This window comes from Perna viridis, chromosome 6 (genome assembly GCF_037379345.1).
Source record: "Perna viridis isolate PV_CMFRI_1.1 ecotype Kerala chromosome 6, ASM3737934v1, whole genome shotgun sequence".
NCBI lineage: Eukaryota > Metazoa > Mollusca > Bivalvia > Mytilida > Mytilidae > Perna > Perna viridis.
The window spans coordinates 47,418,853-47,444,287 of NC_142450.1; the positions used below are offsets into that span (position 1 = coordinate 47,418,853).

The following is a 25,435-nucleotide window of genomic DNA, read 5'->3' on the forward strand; positions in this document are numbered from 1 at the left end:
GGATGCTTTACATTTTTCTCATAGGATAAAATTTCAATCAAATCATTTTTAAATGGTTGATGCCAAGCTATTTACCATATCATGTAATCTGATCATTTCAATTGACCAAAACGTACGAAAAATTAATATCGAATCGGATAAAACATGTCGTGTGTGTTATTTTATGTAAAAAAAATTAAATAGGCACACTTCTTTTTACATGTAACAATTATAGAACGATGTACGTCGCAATACAAAAAGACGTCGAAAGACGTCGTTACCAAAATGACACCAACACCGTACGCTAACACCGCCTGAAAACACTTGGATTTTCTCTTAATATCTGCACTTTGTTTACAACCCCTGACCAATGTGAAAGGAGGTTGGAATGCCCATCATGAGCAGACGTGTGTTGAGCATGTGTGGTGTTTTTCATGAATTGATTTTGAAAATCAAATTTTACTATATATTTCTTTGTTTATTTAGAATACATAAAATAATTTTGCCTTAAACTGGCTGTATTTATTACACAGGACCGTCAACTGATCGCAATATTGAATAGTTGTGAGCTAGAATTCCACTTCTTGTCATGCAGACTAAAAGTCCAGTATCATATACAAGATACAGTTGTCGGCACCCACTCGTCATAAAATTTGTTAACGCTCTAAAAAGAGTGGTTATCGCACCATATCTTGTAATCGCCATATTTTATTTGCTTCAAATGTTGAGATGATTTGTGTACTCTTGAGTAAAATTCAAAATTTGGAAAATATCAGAGTTATTTAAAAAAAAGTATTATTTTTCTTAAATGATGGGTCTTTTTCACACGAATGTCTTGTGTGACATCTAAACTTATCTAAAATCCAAAATAGCAGTTGATAATGATGCATATATTTTGGTGAACATTAAATTTTGGTCTCTGAACTATTTATCTTCGACACTCTAAAAAGAGTGGAATTTCATCATATCTTGAAAATGCCTGATTTGAACTGGTTCAAACTTTACACAGTTGTTAGTTATGATGATGTCAAGGATTGTGCAGAGTTACGACAAGTGTTGAGTTTGCTTCCAGGCAGTGGAGACGGCTTATCATTCACCACCTCGGTTTTTTTTTTATTTTAGCACGTACAACTAAATATAGATATAATTTTTTTCATGATGAATTCGATAATCGAATACCATGCCTTGACATTTTACTGGTGAACAATTTTACCACACACAAATAACTATTCTTTATATTCTCTAATCCGTAATTTTACCATTGATAAAATAATGCAAAAGTGCATAAGATATTACAGTAAAATTACTTGGCTTTTTATCAATACCTAAAATATATTTCGTTAAGTTTACATGGTTTCTCTCCAATACATGATTTTCGCATATTTTCTCAAGAATATTTTACGACTTTATTGTAATCATGCCCAAGGCTTCTTAACAATATAGTCATTTTTATTAATGAAGCGGTGTTGAAACCCTTGGATTTGAGGATGATATGCTCTGATGTATGTAAAGCAGACTTTCTTGTTCTTTTACCATATTTACCATGACTAAACTTAACGGGCGCAAATCGTTTCTGGAAATTTCAAAAAAAAATTAGAATTATACTTTTCCAAAAAATCGAAGATTTCGTTATATATACCGTAATTAGGCAATGGGCGTCTTATATATTTTCCTTGCATATTTTTTAAAAGGAGTCTCTGAATCCTAATTTTACCCAAACTATCCTGGCATCTTTTTACTTTTGAAACTTCAAACAACTTCAGTGAAACACCAGTAAAGAAACGTGAAAATGAGAAAATGGACTGGATTGTCAAACCAACGCACCAAACATTACAACTGTTGATTTTGTACGACCAATCACTTGGACTGTTATCCAGGAGCAGATTTTGTACGACCTCTAACTTGGAATGTTATTTAGGAGCAGAATTTGTACGACCTCTGACTTGGGCTGTTATATAGGAGCAGATTTTGTTCGACCAATGACTTGTACTGGTGTATAGGAGCAGATTTTGTACGACCAATGCTTTCAGCTGTTATATAGGAGCAGATTTCGTTCGACCAATGACTTGTACTGTTATACAGGAGCAGATTTTGTTCGACCAATGCTTCTACTGTTATATAGGAGCACATTTTGTTCGACCAATGACTTGTACTGTTATATAGGAGCAGATTTTGTACGACCCATGACTTGGATTGTTATATAGAAGCAGAATTTGTTCGACGTCTGACTTGGACTGTTATCTAGGAGCAGATTTTGTACGACCTCTAACTTGGAATGTTATTTAGGAGCAGATTTTGTACGACCTCTGACTTTGGGCTGTTATATTGGAGCAGAATTTGTACGACCGCTGACTTGGACTGTCATTTAGGAGCAGATTTTGTATGACCTCTGGCTTTGGATGTTATCTAGGAGCAGCTTATAACTGTAACTCATTATAGTGCTTATTTTAACATACCATTTTTTTACGTTTTAGTAAATTTATCAAATATCATATTCGAGATTATTTTAGTGTTGACTTTAAACTTTTAACTTTGATAAAATAAAATCAACACCCTGCTCTCTCTAAGACGTACTTCCACTTCTCTGTTGGCGAGCAGGGGTGGGGTGGAGGGGGCAACAGTCATCTGACGATCGGAAGAGGCTTTTTTGAAACTTTAAACATTTATTTTTGTTAAATAATTTCAGATTCTTTATTCCTGACAAAAGAATTGTTTTTATGACATTGATGTTTCAAACAATACTAACCACTCACTTCGGTAAAATATTCAAGATTCCAGCTTTCCCATTCCGGGTACACCTACTAATATACTAAGACCTTCACACCAGTCTACACTCATACGATTAAACCTGCAAAAACTTGTCACAGTAGAAACCATTACCAATGTTAAACATCAATTTCCAGTCCATCAGAAGGAAACAACACCTCGTTCAAAATGTAATTGATAGCACAAAACGTAATATTTTAACAGGAACTGAGACATGGTTAAACAGCAGTATTAAGAATAATAACATTTTACCAGAAGGATACTGACTACAAAAGCCAAGTAGGTGGCGATGATTGGTATAAAACTAACTTATTAAGTGATCACCTGATAATAAATGTGAGATCATTTGGACTATATTAGAAATTACCAGAACTCTCTATATAATCCCAAAATATTGGATGACAAAAGTTTACAACTGACAAATCTGTCAGAAGAGCCACACAAATTAAAAATGCAGTTCTGCTTATTGGTGGTGATTTTAGCCTGCCTCGGTGGGACTGGAACAGCAAAACCCTTAAACCAAATAAATATATTATATGATACCGGCTTAGTGCAACTGATTGATCAACCTACTATAAAGAAAATATACTTGATCCATGATAACAAACTTACCAAGTACCTCGTACTGGAATATTATCTGGTGTATCAGACCATGACATTGAATTGAATGCCATGACATCAAAGCAAACATCTCGATTATATAGTAAGACAAAATGTGAAGGTATGAAAACAGAAGTACAGCATTTATGTGGTAACATCAAAGGTAAAACTGACATCTATCAGTTGAAAATCATTGGCAAGAATTTAAAATACAATTGAATCAGATGATAGCCAAATACATTTCACAATGAAAAGCACAATAAAAAGCTTACAATAAAACATACATCCCCCTGGATAACACCTGAGACCGCTTATACAAGAAATTGACAAAAATGTGGTAAAACGACCTAAGAGAGCGGTGCAAAATAATCTAAACATAGCTGTTAAGACAGTCTTATTGGCATTACATAGAAGATATATTCATCCAAAACAAGAACAAGGTTTCTTCACTATGAAAAAATCTCTGTCATATATCAAGTGTAACAAAACAAATTATGTGGGAGTTGGACCACTAAAGAAAAATGGTCAGCTTACTACCGATGATAAACAGAAATCTGAGCCATTTTAAAAATAACCAATTTCAATCCGTCTTCTCATTTCACAATCTGAATATAATGATCAAAACTACATGACAGGTGAAAAAAAAACGTATGATATAAAAATTACAGTCCCAGTCATAACCAAGCTGTTACAGAATCTAAACCCATCCAAAGCCTGCGGACCTGTCCAGATCAAACTCGTGTTCTCAACTAATGATTATGCTCTACTAAAGTTTAGCCATTGATATACCACCAATTCATTGTCTAATTTATCAAAATTCTGTTAATATTGCATTTGCTGCAAAATCTTAGAGCATGTTGTAGATAGTTACATCATGAACCATGCAGATGAAACCAATATTTTATATCCATTTCAACACGGCTATCGACAACAAAGATCTTGTGAAACACAACTTTTAAAAATGTATTGATGATGTAATTAAAAACCTTTATTTTTTTTTCAGACAGATGCATTATTCATGGATTTCAGTAAGGCATTTGATAAAGTCACTCGCAATCTACCCTTTCTCAAACTTAAAAGCTATGGTATACAAGGCAAAAGTATTAAATGGATACATAGCTTCCTATTTAATCGTACTTGATCAGTTGTCCTCGAAGGTGTAACATCTGGCTATGTCAACGTTCAGTCAGGGGTACCCCAAAGTTCTGTATTGAAACCCAGTCTGTTTTTATATTATATCAATGATATGCCAGTATAGCCTAAATTCCACAATACATTTATTCGCCGATGACACCACCGCCTATCTAGCAATTGAATATATCACTACAAACTGACTTAGATAAACTACGAGAATGGGAGAAAATGGCACATGCCATTCCACCCTGACAAATGTAATGTTCTTTCGATTTTAGTAACAAAACCCCTATTAAATATACCTTCACATTACATGGCCACACACTAGAACATGTCGATAAAGCTAAATACCTTGGCATTACGATCCAATCTGACCTTAAATGACACAGTCATGTGAACAACATATGCAATAAAGCGACCAATACATCAAAGTTCATAAAAAGAAATTTAAACATCAGTTACACCAAGGTAAAGAAACAGGCATATAAAGCGCTAGTCAGGTCATCACTGGAATTAGCCTGCTCTATTTGGAATCCATACACTGTAGATGACAGACATAAACAAAAAAGAAATGATACAAATGCGAGCAGCAAGGTTTGTGACAAACCGGTACCACAATATATCTAGTAGCTCGTAGATTATCAGACACAAGATTACTAGTGTAAAGTCAATTATTCCCTAGTTGCCATCACTGAAACAGACCGGTTAATTCCACTTCTCAGACAGTCCCGTAACATACACTTATTATCCTTCCTCAGTTACAAATCGGACAACAGTCACCATCATATTATGGTAAACCAATAAACATTGTTATAAGTGACTTGACTCAGTCGAGTCATTCAAAACAGCCGTTTCAACTTACACTTACAGTCATTCAATACCTCCTTATGTACATACAAATGTAGTTTTTAATTCACTCTTATAGTTAATTTTTAAGTTCACTAGTCAAATTTAGTTTTGAAATTTTGTAAATAGCATGCGCAAAGAAAAGTGATAGTATCTCCAGCGCGTTGAACTTGTTCAGAAGATTGTAGAAGTCTTTCGTAAACGTAGGATATGTTTAAAATCCCAGAAACTTATTTATATTTTTCAACACAAACCTATGAACAGATGTTCAATATTTCCATACAGCCTATTGCTTACAATATCCTTTTCTTTCAGGAAGTTATAAAATCTTTTACTTGATATGTAAAACAAACCTTTAAGGTGGTGTTGTAAATAACAATCTAGCGACTTAAAGGGATACAAATATCTTACAAGTCTAAATGATAAAAAGAACTTTAATTCTGAAGTTTATGTTTCATTTTTTTTTTATCGAAATTTTACTCCAGAAAAAAAAATCATATATTGCTCATTCCACGGAAATCATACGTTTGTGCTTATCCTTTTCTTGGAGATGCATTGATTGCGTCATTAATTTTAATTTCACATATATAATTTGCGTCAATTTTTGCGCGAAAAATGTTTCCTGATGTATTTATCAAGTCATGATTTATATGGATAGGCGCAAATAATAATACATCGTACAAATGGACGATAAATTGGCGCAAACGTATACCACTCCATTCCACGAATGATTTCAAACTAAGAGATTAATTACATATGCCGAATTAAAAATACATGTATAACGTTAGTCTTGAATTCAGTCGGACGCCGCTACATTTATGAAATAAGTAACACGAGAAATAATACTGTAACATTTTGCCCCACCTCCCCCAACTCGTCACTCCAGAACGGTTGTAGTGGCTGACCTTAGATTTTAGTGGCGAAAACAAAAACAACATGGGAAATGATATTTCTTAGTCAGGACAGGGAAAGTGGTTAAAGAAATGGTAAAATCAAGAATGCTGTCGAATGTCTTTCTACTCATAAATGTTCTTTTTTCTTCCTCCAAACTGTCCTTCCAAACCGCACGAAGAATATTAATCAACCGAGGAAAATTCGGATTTGAGTTTTATTCATTTTTAAAAAAAAAATAGTTTTCGATCTACGAAAACGACGTGTACATCCTTTATAACCAATCTGTTACTTCAAAGTTTATTGAAAACTCTATTATTGATACTAATATAAATACTATATGTACAAATTGAATGCTACCAACATCAGTATAATATCATAGGGCTATTCGATCGTGTTGTAAGGTAAGTTAAATTGTAATAATATTTTGTATAAATTTGGACAGTAGGTGTCAGTTGGAAATAAAAGCAACGTACACATATATGGATACAAGAAAGATGGCGGAGAAAGCTTCTTATAAACTTTTTATTAAAATTGTCACAGTAGTACACTTAAACGTAGCGAGTGCATGTACATGTAAAAAGAATGGTCTTTTATCAATGAAGAAATGTAAGGACATAGTCAGTTGGATTCGCATGTCAGTCTAACTCATGTTATATGCGTTTATTTTGGTGATGACTCCTCACTTTTCATCCCTTCAACACGGATAGAGCCGAGAAACGCTTAGTAAGCTAGAGTGTCAACAGAGCAACCCAGCTTCGAGTATGACATACTCTGAGTTCTTCGGTCAGGTATCCCGGAAGCTTAGCTTCGCCACCAACAACTTTTTTATTTCTTACCTTTAACACCGACCATGGGAGACCCTAAAGGGTAGCCAAGGTCTTTAACTACCCAGTTATCGTCATCACTAAAAAGATAGAATAACCTGAGTAGCCGTTTTTGAGCTTTAACCCGAGTATCGTGTGTTCCTTTCTGTATTTTAGATTGTACTATTAAAAAGCACTGTATTATAGTCTCTGTACCTGCAACTGAAGATCCCAATTACGCCTTAGTATACTTAAATAGAAAACGGACGAACTCAATGAAAGCGGGCAGCACGCATCTCGTGAAGTTACAAAAATAGTGCTTAAAGATTTAGATTTTTGTTTTGTTTATGAGGGACGGAGCTATTTGTATTAGAAAAAGACTTAGTTGATAAAGCGCCACTATATCGTTGCATTGGTTCGGTCTCAAAGATAAGTGTAAAATTTCAGACCGTTACATTTACAGGATGTACACCAAGATATTTCCGTCAAAATTGTTTAATTTTGGTGGCATATCATAGCGGTTAGGGGCATGAATAAAACTAAAAGTGATATTCTTTTATTGTATGGTCAAAATATGTATCAACGATGACTGCTTTGAGTTGAGTGGTTTAGAAATGGCAGCAAATTGTGTGTCAAAAGTGCACCAGGATCCGGCACTGAAATATGTCAAGGAAACTACATGTATTTTTTTAATGCATTAGCGGTGGTCAGATTTAACCTCCTCAGAAATATATTACAATCAATGATTTTACAGATAACCGAACGTGCGGTTGAATGTTTAATTCTAACTTATTTAAGAAATTAATTTTAGTTCTTCAGTTGAAATGCTTTATTAAATTAGACCGTTCACTAATCACGCTTTTTGGTGCTTAAAGGTAGGGCTGGATCCAGACACTTTCCAAAGGAGGGGCGCCAGCCGATGCTTCTCAGAAAAAGGGAGTGCTATAATATTATTTGCCATTTTTTGTTAATTTTACACATGAAAATGGCAAATGTTCCAATAAAAAGGGGGCGTGGGATCTAGGACATTTGCCAATTTTTGTCGATTTCACCCATGAAAATGACAAATTTTCCAATAACCAAACCCCTCCTCTGGACCCGCCACTGTAAAGGTGTAAAGACTGTGGTATATGAAAATAATTCAACGAATTTTACAGGAAATGGTCTAAGGTCGAATTCAATTTTCTTGAAACACACATTCCTTCATTTTTAGTCAAATGAAGGGACGGTTGGTTCCCTATGCAGCGGCCAAAGGATTCGCGTTTATTGTATTGAAAAAAAAATATAGAGATTTTGAAATTAGTGATATAAAAGAAATAACCACTTGAAATATCTATATACGATAAGTTAACATGGATCGATTTGCCATGGGCTACCTTCCATTCACATATGTCATTTCCAGGATAAAGCAAGTGTGTAATTCCATTTTATCAGCTGGGAAAGTTGGAACAATGCAACGATTAAATGAAGCTATTTTTGATGAGTTATGTAATGAATAAATGTGTTATACAATAAAAATCAAATCAATAATAAAAACAATCTAGTTCTACTTAATGTTCATGGCAATGATTTTTTCGAGTCGTGCAAAAGTAGAGTAAGGACGGAGTCATTAAGATTTACAAAATGTAACTACTTACATAAAACGAATATATCCTGATATTAAATCAAGGGATCATCAAATTTTTATAGGCTTGTATTTGTTTTACGGTTACATCATTATATATAGAGCAAAAGTATTAATCCTTTGATCTAGGTTACGTCATCACGGTGGATATCCGGTATAGTTTGTTTATTTTTATTGCACTACGGAACGCTGTTATATCTTGAGCCTTAAAACTGACCGAGTTCATTTTTTTTACTAAAAAGGAAATAACATTTTCTTGCAAGACAATGATGCTTGTCAGTCCTCAACGTGGTCCCGGCTTCTTCAATTTTGTAAATTATAGAAAATACTTAATTAAAGGTGACGCAATTGCAAACTTATTTCAATAAAAAACACAATAATGATGCCAAAAACGAACAACTGAAATAAGAAGATATTGTGATACGACGAAAACTTGAAGAAAATAAATTTGGCAGGGAAACGGGACTCTTTTCGATCGATGAAATATTCAGATACCATGGAACAGGAATCTATCCGATTTTTCTAGCAACGGATTTTTTTTTAGATTAATTGCATTTTAAAAGAGCAATAACGGCTTAAATCACATTTAATTAATGAAAAAATATCACTTCTTTTGGTACAGAAATTACAGAAAGACAATTTGGATTGTACGGCAAGCCAATCAAGACAAAAAGGATATTTCCTTAAAATAATATATCATAAATTAAAAATATTAATATTTTGGTCTTAGAAAATCTCATCAAAAAAGAAGAAATTAGCCAGCGTTATTTTATTTCATTAATTGTACAATAAAGCTAGATAACGTGTCTATAAGCCACAGATGGCCCGTCCGTTATTGGATATGGACTTTAACCAAGGTGTTACGGACGGACAAACCGACAACGGTAAAACTATACGTGCGACCCACATACGTGGGTGGGTCATACGAATAATCTGGCTTGTGAAGCGGCCAACAAAAAAATTCTCGGCTCAAGGTAAAATCCCCCTTCTCACCCCCTTCCCTCAATTCCTATTGAAGAGAATTAAGATCCGCAAGCAAACCGACAAAAAAAGAGAACAATTAATACATGTAGATGTGATAAAAGAACATAATAATTTCATGCAAAGACACCCCCCCCCCCACACACACACACACACACATCCAGAAGATCAGATTGTTCCTACCATCATTCGATTATCATCTAATATCATTTATATTATCATATCGACAAATGAAGATTTGTTTGTTTAAACAAAATCACATGTAATTTACATAATCAAAATCAATACGGCAATAGAACGATTATTTCCAACAATTTATGGCCGATAGGATGTATAATCTTTAATTTTCTTTATTGAAAATTCATTAATAACTGGTAGGTCCGGTCGACAGGTATACGGAGGCATATTAGGGACATACAAGTTTACAAATATTATCTCGCCGCGGAGAGTTACTATCCCGCCAAAGCGAGTTACTATCTACTATCTTGCCGCCGCGAGTTATTATCCCGCCAAGGCGAGTTACTATCTCGCCGCGGCGAGTAATTATCCGGCCACGGCGAGTCATTATCTTGTCACAGCGAGGTATTATCTTGACACGACGAGTTACGAACTCGCCATGGTGGGTTATTATCTTGCCGCGGCGAGTTACAGGGGATCTAGGATTTTTTGGTTAGTGGTGTAAGCATTCGGTGAGGGGTCTGGGAATGGATTGAGGTGACTGAGGACCGCTTAAATTCCCCAAAGGTCCATGGGAGCGCCCTGGTAAGGGGCGGGGCGGAAGCTTCTGGGATTTCAGGATTTAAATGCTGTTTTTGATAGGTTAGTCATTTTTGGTAAATAAAAAATCGATTTTTAGGGGCGCACGCCTTTCACGCCCCATCTAAAACCGCGCTATGTATGCACTGAACTATTCATCAAACGATCAGGTTAATAATAACTCGCAGCGGCGAGATAGTAACTCGCCGTGGCGATATGATATTTTTATGCATGACCCTAATACGCCCACGTACAGGAATGATTTTGAAATCTTCATGAAAAAAATATAAATGCGGGTTGTTTTTGAAATAATTAACAAAATGTCAGCACTGTAATTTTGCTTAGTTTTTGTCTGCGGTCATGATACTCCAGACTTACTAAAATTATGTAAAAAAAAATATTTACAAAAGAATAAGCTATGACATTTATTTTTTTTTCTATAATCATTGTAATCATTGTGTTTGGTTTTGCTGTCCTTCGGGGCGCCTTGATTCAGATTGGCAAATAAAGTTTATTCTATTCTATTCCATTCCATATACAATTTACAAAGGAATAAGCTAGGACATATACACGTACTAATATGTACTTCCCCGCTGAAATGAGGAATCGTAAAGATTCCTATTCCTGAAGCATTAAAATCCGTTTCCTCTTCAAATAGACAGAAATCATCTTATTTCTCACAATAGTTGCTTATTTTTCTTGAACTCTAGTGTTGAAATGTGGAAGAGTGGTATAATTAGCTATGGAGTGTGTTTTTGATTCACCATATTTGATTAAACCAAAAAAAATATCGAATGTAGAATATATTCAGTGCCAGATTTTGAGGTACGATATGAATGTTAAAAAGCTTGCCGTGAAAAAACCTGGAAAATACACACTTAAAATTTAAATACAATTTATGCTCAAAATATTCAAAAGTACCGTGGAATACCTGAAAACTTGATATTTGATAAATCTTTTAATATTTTGGGGTTTTTTAGCAGGCTGGTGTCACTTACCTCGTGTAACGCTGAAAATACTCGTTTCCTGTGCAAAAAGAAATGACGGAACGTAAATTGACCGAAAAGTATCCGTAACGGATATCCACCGTGGTCATTGGAAAACTTTTAAAAGTCTCAAGACCATCTCAAGATACATGCTAACCCATATGCACTTTCTACAACTATCATGTCTAGGTCACGGTGATCTGTGAACATTTAACATATGTAACTCAATACATTTAGATTCTCTTGCTGACATTACTATATGCGACAAAAGAGACATCAAAACAAATTAATGTAGAAACATATTGAAATGTAAATCAAAGATTCAAACATTTGTTTTGCCCCAACTGTCACCCATACATTAAGACTCGTATACGTATGCAATGTGGTAATTGAACTATATAGCTTTATTTTTATTTCCTGTGTTTTTCTGACGGTTTTTTTCTCGCAGTCGGTATTGAATGCGCTCTGCTATCACGTGACATCCATGAAGCTTAACCTTGGCAACGTAGTCATTAGAGCTTACACTCTCGCATTTCATTGGACAACAGTGATGGCAGAGTACTGATGTAAGATCACTTTATGCGAATATTATTACACAGAGCGACATATTGCTACTAGATTGTTCACACGATTCTTTATGTATACTATTTGTAAATTAATATATGTGCTAAGCAAATAATGCAGGTTTTCTAGCTTTGAATAAAGGAAACACCCGTATTTAAATACAAGCCAGGCTTACTTAGATCGATGAATCAATCTATAGAATATATACCGGGTAAAAAGATACCTGTGGTTCTTTGAAGCGTATAAAAAAATATTTATAGAAAATCGCAGTGCATACTCTTGTTTATTAATGGTAGTTGTGGATTTTTACAGTACTTTTCGAGTTTAAAATGCATCAGATACTGTTTTGGTAAGTTAAACTAATCGTTTCCTGGGTACATATTAACAAACCTTTAGTGATAACACTTGCTTTCAGAAATCAATACTTAATCATAAAATCGTAAAATGTAACGATACTACGAGGGGATGAAGGGATAAAGCAATCAAACCGTAAACAGGAACAACATATAGAATTAACACTATAAAACATTATACTGTTCCTCAGCCATGGACAGCAAAAAATATAATTCAATATTTCCCCATTATTTAACAATATAGATTTTTTAAATAAAACTTTTGAAAATAAATGCGCTTGCGCGAAAACAAATTCTTAGTCAACATAAAATCCTAGGACCATCGAGAAGAAAATGGTCTGTTCGTGCATAAACGACCAAATTTTAGTTCTAGCTTCTGAGTATTCATTTGATGTATCTCATTTCTAGGTATTCTTCTGATGTTGCCTCGGTTCTAGTTAAAGAATATTCCTTTGTTGGTGAGTTTACAGCTTACACTGTCTCCGTTATAATTACGTTTACACTGTGTTCATCGTCCGCTGTTTCAGTTCTAGTTACATGTGTGCATGGTTTTCATTTGACGTTTTTTCAGTTCTAGTTACATGTATGCATGGTGTTCATTTGACATTGTTTCAGTTCTAGTTACATGTATGGTGTTCATTTGACGTTGTTTCAGTTCTAGTTACATGTATGCATGGTGTTCATTTGACTTTGTTTTAGTTCTAGTTACATGTGTGCATGGTGTTCATTTGACGTTGTTTCAGTTCTATTTACTATATATGGTGTTTATCTGCCACTCCCTCAGTTCTAGTCACATGTATACATGGTGGATATCTGACACTGTTTTAGTGCTAGTTACATGTATATATGGTGTCCAATTGACACTGTCTCAATTCTAGTTACATGTATACATTTTGTTCATTGTTACAGGGTTTTATTATATATATATAGCAGTGATTTACCGAATGTTCCCAATGAAACAAAATCGATATTTCACTCTGTTAATTCTGTAATTTCACTCTCGGGCTTTCTCCCGCTAAAACATCACAACACGAATATCAATCCGCCGCTCACAAAACTTGAAGTTTATGTTGAAAATAGCAACGAATAATTGAGTAAATCAACATTATACATAAGATAATCAATTGGTTATCACGAATAACCAATTTATGATCACTCGGGCCAAGAATGCAGTAAGATTTAACTCGTGCGCGGAACAAGTTCCGTTAAATCTACTAGGCGGTCTTCGATACTCGTAGTCGTATTTTGGTTATTCGCTCTTTCCAATTAATTATCCTTTTATTATGTGATGTTTTTCTGAGCGGGTCACTTTATATCTTACTGTGTACACATGTAACACGCATGTCCCAAGTTGAGTTCACTTAGAATCGAACCATATGTCACACCCAAAATCCCTTCTGCAAGAGTTGTTTTCTTTTTTTTACAAAATGAAATTTAATGGAAAATATTTTCTAACACTTAAACCAAACATGAAAGCATGAAAACTGTTATTTATATATCGGGGATGATTCCACCCCTTCGGTCGCTATGAGAACGCCGTCGATCAATCATCCGGCGGACAAATGTTGTTACATTTGTAGATTCCTTATAAACATTTATGTGTATTACATTTAACGATCGCTTCGGGTTTTGATGCCGTCTTTTAAAGGGATTATGTTTTTCATATTACTGAAGGTAAATACATATTGTAATGGACATTTCTGACCAGATTATGGTATACTGTTCTAACTCTTTTTTACCATGCGCAATCATTTTCACATGAAGGATCTGTATTGGAGAAGCTGTACATCCCATCTCCAATTAAGATTTGCTTGCTGTTGTATAATAAGTTGGGTTGTTAAGATGTTCATCAAAATCTGAACTTAGTTTTAACCAGATGTAAAAGAATTCATTTCACGTAAAATTTACATGATTCATAATGCAATTAAAGTATGTACAACGAAGTCCCTAACAGCTAATGTATTAGTTTTATTGCAAAAAAAATATAGTTTTTTCAGGTTATTTACTTTTCCCGCAGGAAATGGATACATCCCTTATTTGCAAGATCGAAATCAATTAGGCGTTTTCCCAAAAATATCTCAAAGGTCTTCTCTAGGTTAACCTCTTTTTATACTTCTACTAATCAGTTAACATATGTAGCGCGTTGAAATGTTTTTATGTAAGCTCTTTCCGAAGTATTTCAGTTCAACCGCTTTAGTATTAATGTACTCATTAGACTCCATCGTACGACATAAATTTCTGACCGTGACCGTCCGTTTTGTTAGAGACGAAGACCTTGGGCTCATTTAGTCATTATATGTGCATATCTTTTGCAGCAGATTCAAAGATAGAAATTGTCACTTGATTTAGGCGATAAAGAGTAATAAATTTACTTTGGTTGTACTTATATTTTATACGTATAATATAATTGGAATGTAAAAGTTGCCTAAAGGGCTGTCTATGTAAATAGATATAACTACAGTTTCAATTGTATATACAATGTAAAGTATATAGCGTTCAATACACCAATTACAAAAAAAAGAATTTTCTTTAACAAATGAACACAGCGGTAGTAGACATATAACGATAAAGTAAGTTACAAGTATTCCACTTCAATATCATGTTAATATTTCACATTTCATTGAGATTTAAAAAAAAATCAATGGACAACTTCTGTAGCGTGTATTGATTAGGAAATTTGAGACTTTTCCACTTGTTGATGAAATGTAGAATGAGTTATTACTGACAATATGTTCTTTCATGACCTCTGTAGAAGCTTATTGGCTCTCCGTGATTGCAGTGTTATTGGTATTTAACACAACTTGTTAATCTTCGACAAATATGAATGTACTTGACAACTTTTGAAAGTTTTGAAGACTGCAATTTTACATCTTTGTTGTTAAAATTTGAATATTGGTGTCTTTTCTAATCCGCCAAAGAAATTGCGCTGAAACAAGTTCGAGTGGACCACCCGTACATGTCGGAGTTTTACTTGTCGAGAGAATGGGGATCTATATTAATGATCGAATTAATAGGGATTGAGAGACTGCGTATGGAGTATTCAAATCACAACTCATACGTTATGGTAAAGCTTGCCGCAACTACGCAGACTTTTTGTATCGTGCTAGAACTCTAACAAATAGGCTTCTAGAACAGGGTTATGTTGCTACAAGATTGAAGTCATCACTACATAAGTTTCATGGTCGTCATCATGAACTCGTGGATCGTTATGGTGTATCCATCTGTACCATGAAAACTTATTTATTCAACGAGTCATAGTTTTCCTTTTCTCGTTTGTCTACCCCGGACTTGACTTTTTATGAGCAACCCCGTGCAGGTCCGGGTGTTAAAAGAATAGAGCAAGTGGGATGTGTGCCCCAGGTGGTGGAACGGGGTACCCCTGGCGTGTTACATGCTGGGGTTGTCAGGGTATAATACGGAAAATCTGACCGCAAACCATAGTGGTGCACCGTGTTGCGAAAGATGCCACGTTCCTCGCACTATAAAAAACCCTACTGTGGTATTCTCCCGGAGTAGGAACCATAGGGCTCCGCCACAGGAGGCTAAATTGCCCGACCCTACCCATCTCTCCCTTTTTCCAGTGGCATGCAATATTTGTCGATCCCATTGTCCTTGTGTCCCATCCCTTTTTCATTTCATCATCATTTCATGTTCATTTTATCATCAATTTCATGTTCATCGTCTGAATATAGCTGAAATATTGCTGCTCGGACGTTAAACCCCAACAAACAAACAAAACAAATTTTATGAGCAACTCGGCGAATGTTTCTAGAAAAGCAGAGGACATTTACCCTGCCGGTGCACCTGGTCCATGCTCCCAGTTTTTGGTGGAGTCCGAGTTGCTTATTTGCTTTTGTTACTTTGTATATTTGATTTTGGTTGCTTAATGTTCTTTGTTGTGTATTTCTGTTTTCCATGTCTGGTCTTTGTCCCTGGATTGTATTCATTTGATTATCGCTATAACCTTGGTTCCCTTGATTACTCTCTCATATCGAATTAATAGGGATTGAGATCCCTCATATTATGTTCGAATCAAGAGATGTGATCTCCAATACTTATATATGGTCGAATCCAAATGTGATGGGAAACTTCCATACTTAGTCGGATACGGAATAAGATAATATAGGGATCTTTCATACCACAAAAATGTAACAGCCGAATCAAGGGGAGATGGAGATCTCCAATACGCACAGGTATGCCCAAAACAAGAGGGTAATGGATCTCCCTGATTAATGACAAAATCAAGGGGATAGGGATCTCCATTGGTATTTATGGCCAAATCAAAGGGGACAGGGATCTCACATATTCCAGATTGATGGGGATCTTCCATACTTATGGCCAGGGATTTCATATACTCCAGATTGATACGAATATCTCATACGAAGGCCAGACGTCTCAAATATTCAAGATTTATTGGGATTTTCTATACTTATGGATGAATATCTTCATCTATATTATTAATTTGTTAAATTAAGAAAAAAAATTATTACTTTAACATTTTACTACAAATGTATTTAATATCTCAAACCCGTAATTTTTTTTCCGGTTTTGAAACTATTTAGCTGTAAATGTTACTCTCTACAGTTGTGGCCCAAAATGCATAATTTTCTTAAATATTTAAAGCTGCATTAACTGTCATTTTCGCAAATTTTTGTTTCTTTTGAAATATACCTTGACATTGAATTATTTCTACTAAATTGTACTTTTCCTGTTCAATTTCATTTGATATCCACAAATAAAATGCATTAAATACATGGAATAAGTGTCTATATATTTACTGTCAACGACCTAGATAAGTTCGTATGCATGCGACTTCTGGTGACCTTAATCCGAGCATGTGTTGTAAGGGTCGCTTCTTCAATAAAAAGTCTGATTGCAAAGCGAAAGTGGTTATTCAACGGTAAGGAAGACCGACGGACTGAAGTCGTGAAAGAAAAAAGTTTGAATATAACGCAAGGATCTTTTGAAATTTACGTATTGTGATATAATGTGGCTCTAATATAGTCATCATTTATTTGAAAACTAATCAAGAAACAGATGAAATGAAATGAAAACATGACACGTGCTTACCTGTGTATCCGTTACTGTTGTTCTTTTACCAAGGTTAAAGTATTTTAACCGTGGTGAATGTCCTGCCGGCAATCTTCGGAAGTAATGACGAAAAAATAATTAGATCAGACCTATCGATCTTCTCTGATTAAAAAAAAATGTTGTTTTCACAGCATTCTGTTGGTATCGACATTAATTGCTTCAATTGCATTACTACAAACTTAATTCATGGAATCAGCAAAATTCAGTAGAATCAAAACTGAACAAATTTGGCAGCTAATGCAGCTTTAAGGAAGACATTTTTGCAATCATTGTAGTTAACATATCTTTTTTTCCCTTTCACACCAAGTGAACTTGCTGTCACACCAAATCAACTTAATGTAATGTCGGAAATTAGACAATGTGTCCTGAATATTGAAGAACAATTTTTCGGAAATATGATTGTTTGCCTGTAAGATATGCACTTTTTGTACATGAGAAGATTTCATTGTCTCTGTCTGAATGTTTGCTTGAAGCCAATTGAGTCATAACCACCTACAAATATCGATGAAGAGATTATAATTTTCAGTTTCTTGGGGTGTCATAATTCGGTACACAACACATCTTTAGGACTCGGTCATATGATTAATTTAACGTTTAAATTGTTACGAGGTTGATCAAAACGATAGACAACACATCTCTGAAGGATTCTGTAATGGCTTTCATATTGAAAAACCACAACAGAAGTATCCAGATTACCGGTATTCAGTGAACGAATTGGTCCTTATGACTACGCCTATGTTTGAAGTAGGGTGCAGACGACTTGTAATCGGCGATATTGTAATCGAAAGACATAACTCGACAGCGATTGCAGTTTTTGGCTTTTGAATATTTCCCCTTGAAAACTGTTAACGTTACCACAGTGTCATATTATATCAAAGCCACTGTAAAGAATTTCTGGCCTTGAACTGTCAAAGCTTTCAAGAGTTTTCCCAGTTAATTCTGTCTCAAGTTAACCACAGAAACTGTACAGTCGAAAATAAGATAGAGGCACAAACTCTCCGTTGCATCAAATAATACTAACTGTATATTTACATTGTAAATTCTTCAAGCTGTTTCGTAACTTGGTCATAAATGTATTGTAATAGTTTTCTTTTAGTATAATGCATGACAATACAACATACACCAACCATAAAATACGTATATAGTTATATTTCTCAGATCAATATTACATAAGTAGACGTCCACCACTGCTTATTTACTGATGTTTCATTCCAATGACACTATCGAGGCTTCAATATCGAAAAGGCTATGAGTTGCTGCATTTCATGTAATAGATGGTACCTTCTGACATAGTATTATCGTCATTATCTCATGTAAATCAAAGTTCATGTTGATAGAGCATTTAAAATATCTACATTGCGTGAAGAAAAGCCCCTTCAAATCCGAATATAAGCTGCCATAATAGTCTAGTAACAGACGGTCAGTAAATATGTCGGAGGATTTAGCTATCGCCTCGTCCTCCAACAGAATCACATCGGAGCTTATATAACTGCTCTGAGATGCCTGAGTAAAAGTGAATTTAGTGTTTTAGAAGAATATTGAATCACGCACCAGTAGTACATAATTTTTGCAAGGAAATTTGATAGTACATTATGAACTACGGACAACCGTCGTTATAAATCCAGATGAATTTCGTATAAATGTAGCCTCTTCCCCTGCTTGTAGTGTTGGACTTCCTATCGTAGATTTCATTCACTACTTCATGAATACAATTTGTGTAATGAACATTGAAATTCCCTGCTGGTCCAGTTAGGTGGTTTTTACGTATCGATAGATTACTTTGTTAAACAAATGACTAACGCACACAAGTATTTTGCTTGTGTTCATTACTTCGTCAAACGATTAGAAAAGTTAGAATGATACTATACAATGTATATACAATGATTGTCTCAGCTTGCCGCTTTAACCAGATTCCCCTTTTATTTTAGTTTCACATCGTTCATGTTGATTTGCATTGCCTTATCCTAATTAATTGCCGTCATTATGCATTCTATGTAATCATTGTTGGTATGGGAGAGGACGTCCATGATATTGTTATAACTTGAATCCAATTCCCTTGCTTGTATAACCATGTTTCAACTAAAACCGTAGTTATAACACTCACAGAGATGTTTTAACACATAATAATTTCTTGCATTCTTTTAATTTCAGGCCGAAGGTTATAATTAGCGATTGATAAACAACATATCTACATATTATACAAACAAGAATAGGAGTATGGTATATGCCTTCTTGAGAAGATTTAAACGTTCTAAAAAAATATTTGGAGTTTTGGTTTCGTTGTTTTGCTGTTTTTCGTTGTTAATGATAATCAATATTCCGTTTACTAAAGAATTACAAGTCAAACAAGCGTATCAAAATGCTATCTCTAATATTGATCTTGTCAATGAAACAGTCACAATACGGTCTGCTTTGTCGGATGCATTTTTACAAAAGCACAAAACGGATGATATACATGTACCTGAAGTACCAGAAAAATTACCCGACGAAATGGTAAAATGGATAAGTAGAAAGCAAAGTCTCTGCGACAGTAAATTTACAGGCTTCAATAATCTCTTTGCTGAAATTTCAAATGTTACACTAGACCCAACAAAAAATGCAAACCACCGAGGAGGAGAGGATATCAATGCCGTGCAGAACCAACCAGAATCAGTCGAATACTTGACGTTGAAGAAAGATTATTTAACACTCTACTGTAAAGGTGAAAATTATCAAAAGTACGCTTTTAATCGAAAATCAGCTAATTTCGAATGGTTCAATTCGTTAAGTTTTAAGAGAATGGATATGTCACCACAACGACATGAACCATCTAGTTTTATCAACACAACAGTTGTCGCTGTCCAACGGTATGAATATGTAAATATGTACCATACAATGACTGACTGGTACAATACGTTTCTCATGATGATTTTCTTCCGATTAAAGCCTAAAAAGTTTATAGTATTATGGATGGATGCTCACCCGAAAGGGTCACTCGATAGTGTGTGGGAAACATTATTTGCCCCAGTGATTCAGGCCAGCCGACTACAGCAACGTACGCGGTTCAGGAAGTTGATCTGGTCAATTAATGGATATGAGAGTTTTCTTTCTCAACATTCACGATACTCAGTGCCTTACATTGAAGAATTTAGAAACTTTGTTCTTCATCAATTCAACGTTAATAAAAATACTCACAAGAACTGTAAAAATTTGAATATTGTATTCATATTTCGCCACGACTACGTTGCTCACCCAAGAAATATGGGTGGTACTGTCCAGAGGAAAATTGCAAATGAAGAAGAGCTGATACAGTCATGTAAACAACAATTCAAGGGACACAACATATCTGGAATTCAGTTGGATTCTTTACCGTTTGGTCAGCAGTTAGAGATAGTGTCCTCCACTGATATATTGATAGGAATGCATGGTGCTGGAATGACCCTGGCTTTATTTCTTCCTAAACATGCAGCACTTATAGAACTTTATCCTTCTTACTTTTCCACGAGTAATACTCATTTTAAATCAATAGCCAAATGGCGAGGTTTGATTTATTTCCAGTGGCAAAATTCTTTACAATCAAATGAACGTGGCAACTACAAAACATTCATTCATCCAACTGTCGTCGAAAGTGTAATTTTGAAATCAAAGAATAAATTATGCGGGACAATCTGAATACATTTGTATAGGTACATTTTCAAGAAATGATCGTGTTATAAGATAATCCTTTGATTGGCACCATGTCTAATCCCTTACTCAAGTTTTATGATTCCAACGCTGTGTTGGTTTTTCTAACCCCGGTGTTTGTTAATTTACGGTCATTTCCTGAGAATAAAGTGGATTGTGTTAGGAAATTTTTCTGTTATGAACGACAATTTATTTAATCTATACAGTAATATAAGCATTCGATACTAAAATGATTAACGTTGGAACCTTTACTTGAGTGAAGCGTTTTATCAATCATTCGTGAGAAGCAAGTGTAAACGTTGTGAAATTTGTCTCAATTTTCGCTCTTTCACCTCAAAACGGTATGTCAGGAACCTCAAATGCATATCCGGCACTCCTTTAGCCATCATTTAGTCTGCAGAGTTCTCAAATTTCTCATAAAGGATCTCACATTTCTAAAAAAAAAAAAAATCACGCGAATTTAATTTAACGCCAGGTTTGACTTTTTTTCTGTCTTGCAAGGACGGTGCAACGATATCTTTTTGATACCAAAATTACGTAAAAAAGATACATTTGAAGGGTTTTTAAAAACAAATTACCCATGTATGATGTGCAGTGCATAATCGTATCATTTAATAAAGACTTATAAGATTGATCACTTTAGCACCGAATGTTACTATAGATTAACTAAACTGTCATTCATCTCCGTAACAATCATGAATCATGGATAATATAGCCCTTATTTTAGTTAATAAATTCCATGTTTACCACAAAGGAGAGCCCGAGTTGTTCCGATTGATTATTGGTGACTTAACATTTGGAAAAAGAAAATGTTGCCCAATACCAATACGAACTGAACGACTATAATAGAGTATATACCAACAGTACTCATAAAAGAAAAACCAATAGAATTATTAAATTGAGGTTTAAAGCAGGTGCCATCATTGGTTCTATATTTTTTTGCAATGAAAATACATCAGAAGTGCGGTATAGGGTAGACGATACAGGGTTTAAACAAACACTTATAATGCTTATACAAATAGGTACACTACCAGGAATTTAACTACAGACTTTATGTACTTTTAATGCCGATATAAAATCAGTACTTTCGAATAACATTTCAGTAAGGAATTTCTTTCAGTACTTACCTTTTTTGTCATTTTACAGTACTTTGATTTTTTGTCATTTTACAGTACTGTATATTTTAGCCAATTTTCAGTACTGTGGTTTTCTGTCGTTTTTCAGTACAAATAATTGATTTACGATGATTTACCGAAAAAAAAAATATTAGACTCGTGTTGTCGGAATATTCAACTTTGTTCATTTTAATGTTTATATAAACAAAACAAACTGCAAAATGACGTAATTTGTAATCTAATTTGTTTAAAGATTTTTCGAGCGTTTTACCGAGAAGAAGATAACTGTGAAAATTTAAGTGCATATGTGATACCGACGGAAAACGGAAACTGACGTTCAAATTTCAGTTGCAAACGTCGCCGGTTAAATTTTACTGACATCATACTGCCGGCACGAAACCACAATTAATTTTCCCACTGTCTTCTTTATAGCCTTTCTGTAATTTAAAAAAATTCCACCGGCGCAATTCAATTCAGATTTTCAGGGATGTTAATTTGAACCTTCCAACAACTTACATAAAAAAAAAATTTACCATTATTTTTTTTCAAATTTTATGCATAAATACAGAGATACCCTAAAAAATGACCCAAAATGGCTTCCGGATGTCACAAACTTGACCTTTTTTTACCTCACCAAATCACAACCTAAATGTCAAATTTCTCATTTCAACACATCTACTAAAATAATTTCATTATTCCTCTCCTATTTGAGCACAAAAAGTATGAGAAATTCAGAAAGGAAGTGTTTCTAAAATGTTTTTGAAAAATCCCCTATTATTATAGGAACTATATTCGTATAAACGAAAAGCTAAGGGCAGATAATTGTGGTCTCGTACCCGCCACACAGACATCACCAGAAGAGGAAACTGCTCTTTTAACAACTTTGTAGAAGAACTTGAGCTTTGTATTGGCGCAATATTCGACTTAGTTTATTTTCGTTTTTGAGGAGGCGAGAGTAAAATGACACCATCCTCAGCTTTATATCTATGTCTAAAGGGAATCGCCCAAGTTCTCCATACACCATGAAGTTCGGCGTACTTTTTCTAACATTAAGAATGCGCTTGCAAAATTTCAAGTGAACCTTTTCTATGGAATTTGTGTTTTCGAATCCCCAAATTTCAGATCCATATAATAAAATAGGAGCAATCATAAAATCAAAAAGCTTTAATTGAATGTCGATAGGTAAATTCAAGTTTCGAATTTTAGTGTAAACGGCAAATAATGCCTTTTCAGCTTGTTCAACCAATTTACTTTTGGCATCAGTGAATGAGCCGTTATACTTAAGCAATAATCCTAAATAATTGTAACTGTCGATAATTTCAAGTGATGCATCATTAAGTTTTAACTCTGGCAGTCGCCGTGGTTTGCGTTTGCAAAATATCATAACTTTAGTCTTGTTAGTATTAACCGATAATATCCATGTATCACAATATGCCGAAAATATGTCTAACGATTTCTGCATGTTGTCGCTCGTTTCTGCAAAAACAACAGTATCATCCGCATACAACAGTGCAAAAATCTCTAAATATATCTGCAGAGCATCATGAGATTTATCTAGAATAAAGTCTAATGGTCGACCATCAGCATTCCTAAAGAATTCTTCCAAATGAGAAGATAACAGAAAGCAGAGAACAATATAAGTTGTATATAGGATGAAATAATAAGAGATCTAACTTTCTAAGCTGATTTGAATAATTACATAATTTCAAAGTGAAAGATTTACTGGAGGTCTGAAATAAAGCAAAAAGGTTATGACGATTTGGCCATGAACAGTAGAACTCTCAAAGTCCTATCAGCCGGACATACTAATATAAAATGATATTCACTCTCTATTAGCTCTATCAATATCATTATATCTTGTTTGTTTGTTTGTTGGGGTTTAACGTCCGAGCAGCAATATTTCAGCTATATTCAGACGATTATTATATCTTCAAATTTCAATATTCAGTTTGAGTGTTACACTACTAATTTCAGATAAACAAAGAAAAATTACAATTATACTCGAGATGTTTCGGTGTACCAAAATTATTTTAAGCTGTCTATAAATACAAAGTTTATTACATTCTCCTAATCCTGCATTCCAGCTTTGTAAAAACTGATCTTTTATGCAAATTTTTATATTCTCCATAGACAGTGTACCAGGATCTTGATTAAATCAAACATCATTATAACCAAGATTACGTAATAAATCTTTTGTATTTGATACCCAATTAATTATACCATTTAGTACATCATCATACAAATTTTGTACACATCATAAACTATAGGAGGTCTTTTTCGTAACAATGTGAATCCAATACTTCAATATTTCTTTTTACGAAAAATATGTAGAGGCAAATGTCCAACTTCACCATATAAAAACATTGTAGGAATATTTTACCCAGTTGTAAAATATATTTACTACAAAAACAATAAAATATCAAATCAGAATCACCTGTGCAATGAAAAACCCATATTTCTGACGTATAGCTTAACACGGATCCGACCATACTATCGAATAGAAATAACTTCTGTTCAGTTGTCGCATATATTTGCTGAAGTGAAGATAAAAGTGAGGACAAGGCCCTAGACCCTTGTTGTGATGAACGTTTTTTTGTTAGTAGAAACTTTCCGTCGTAGTGAAGTAACATTCAAATGTATATATATAGGATATCACTAGCTGAAGCTCGTTGTCGTTACAGTAAAAATGACCATTAACGGGGCGCCATCCATTACGAAGAACTACGACTTTGGTCTTGTTCGTATTGACTATTTACAGAATTCCACCGTATCGCTTTCGCAATCGTACAGCTGAGTATACAGATTTTACAACAGGCACAAACTTATTGCTAATTCCATGGTTTAATAATTTATATGGTAAGATCTCCAGTATATTTTATCGATTGCTTTACGAAAGTCAACGAAGGCACAAAATAATTTTGTCTATTTTGTAATAAGTGTGACACAATACAGCTATCGTCGATCGACCAGGACGAAAGCCGTTATTATCAATATGTTTACAATATGTCCTCTTCTGACCAAGTTAGCAGACGTGCAGTCAATATGCTAGTATATAACTTTGAAAGAATACTAACTAAAAACAATCGGTTGAAAATTATTAGGGTCCGATAAATCACCGCTCTTGGGAACAGGCAGAACAAAGCATTCTGTCCAATTTTCTGGGAATATTCCATTGTAAAATATGAAGTTGAACAGCTTCTTAGAAAATGGGTGCAAATAATAACGGCACTGATGATATCATTTCGCCAATAATCATGTCCGTTCCTGAACTTTTTTCCGG

General features: G+C 34.5%; 1 protein-coding gene across 8 annotated transcripts in view; it reads left to right on the plus strand.

Moving 5' to 3' along the window:
- The window catches only part of LOC148615315 (uncharacterized), a 35,155-nt gene extending 14,126 nt beyond the window's left edge, over nucleotides 1-21,029 (plus strand). For 3 of the 8 annotated variants that reach the window (XM_088590206.1, XM_088590213.1, XM_088590208.1), the window contains exon 2: nucleotides 19,529-21,029. In XM_088590206.1, the coding sequence (XP_088446332.1) occupies nucleotides 19,595-21,028 (1,434 nt within the window). In that variant the 5' untranslated portion in view covers nucleotides 19,529-19,594 and the 3' untranslated portion in view covers nucleotide 21,029. Of the gene's footprint in view, nucleotides 1-6,599; nucleotides 6,621-12,152; nucleotides 12,283-12,694; nucleotides 12,745-19,528 lie in introns of those variants that run through there. The other 5 variants (XM_088590205.1, XM_088590207.1, XM_088590204.1 and 2 more) reach the window with 4 other exon arrangements.
- Nucleotides 21,030-25,435: the final 4,406 nt, after the last annotated feature.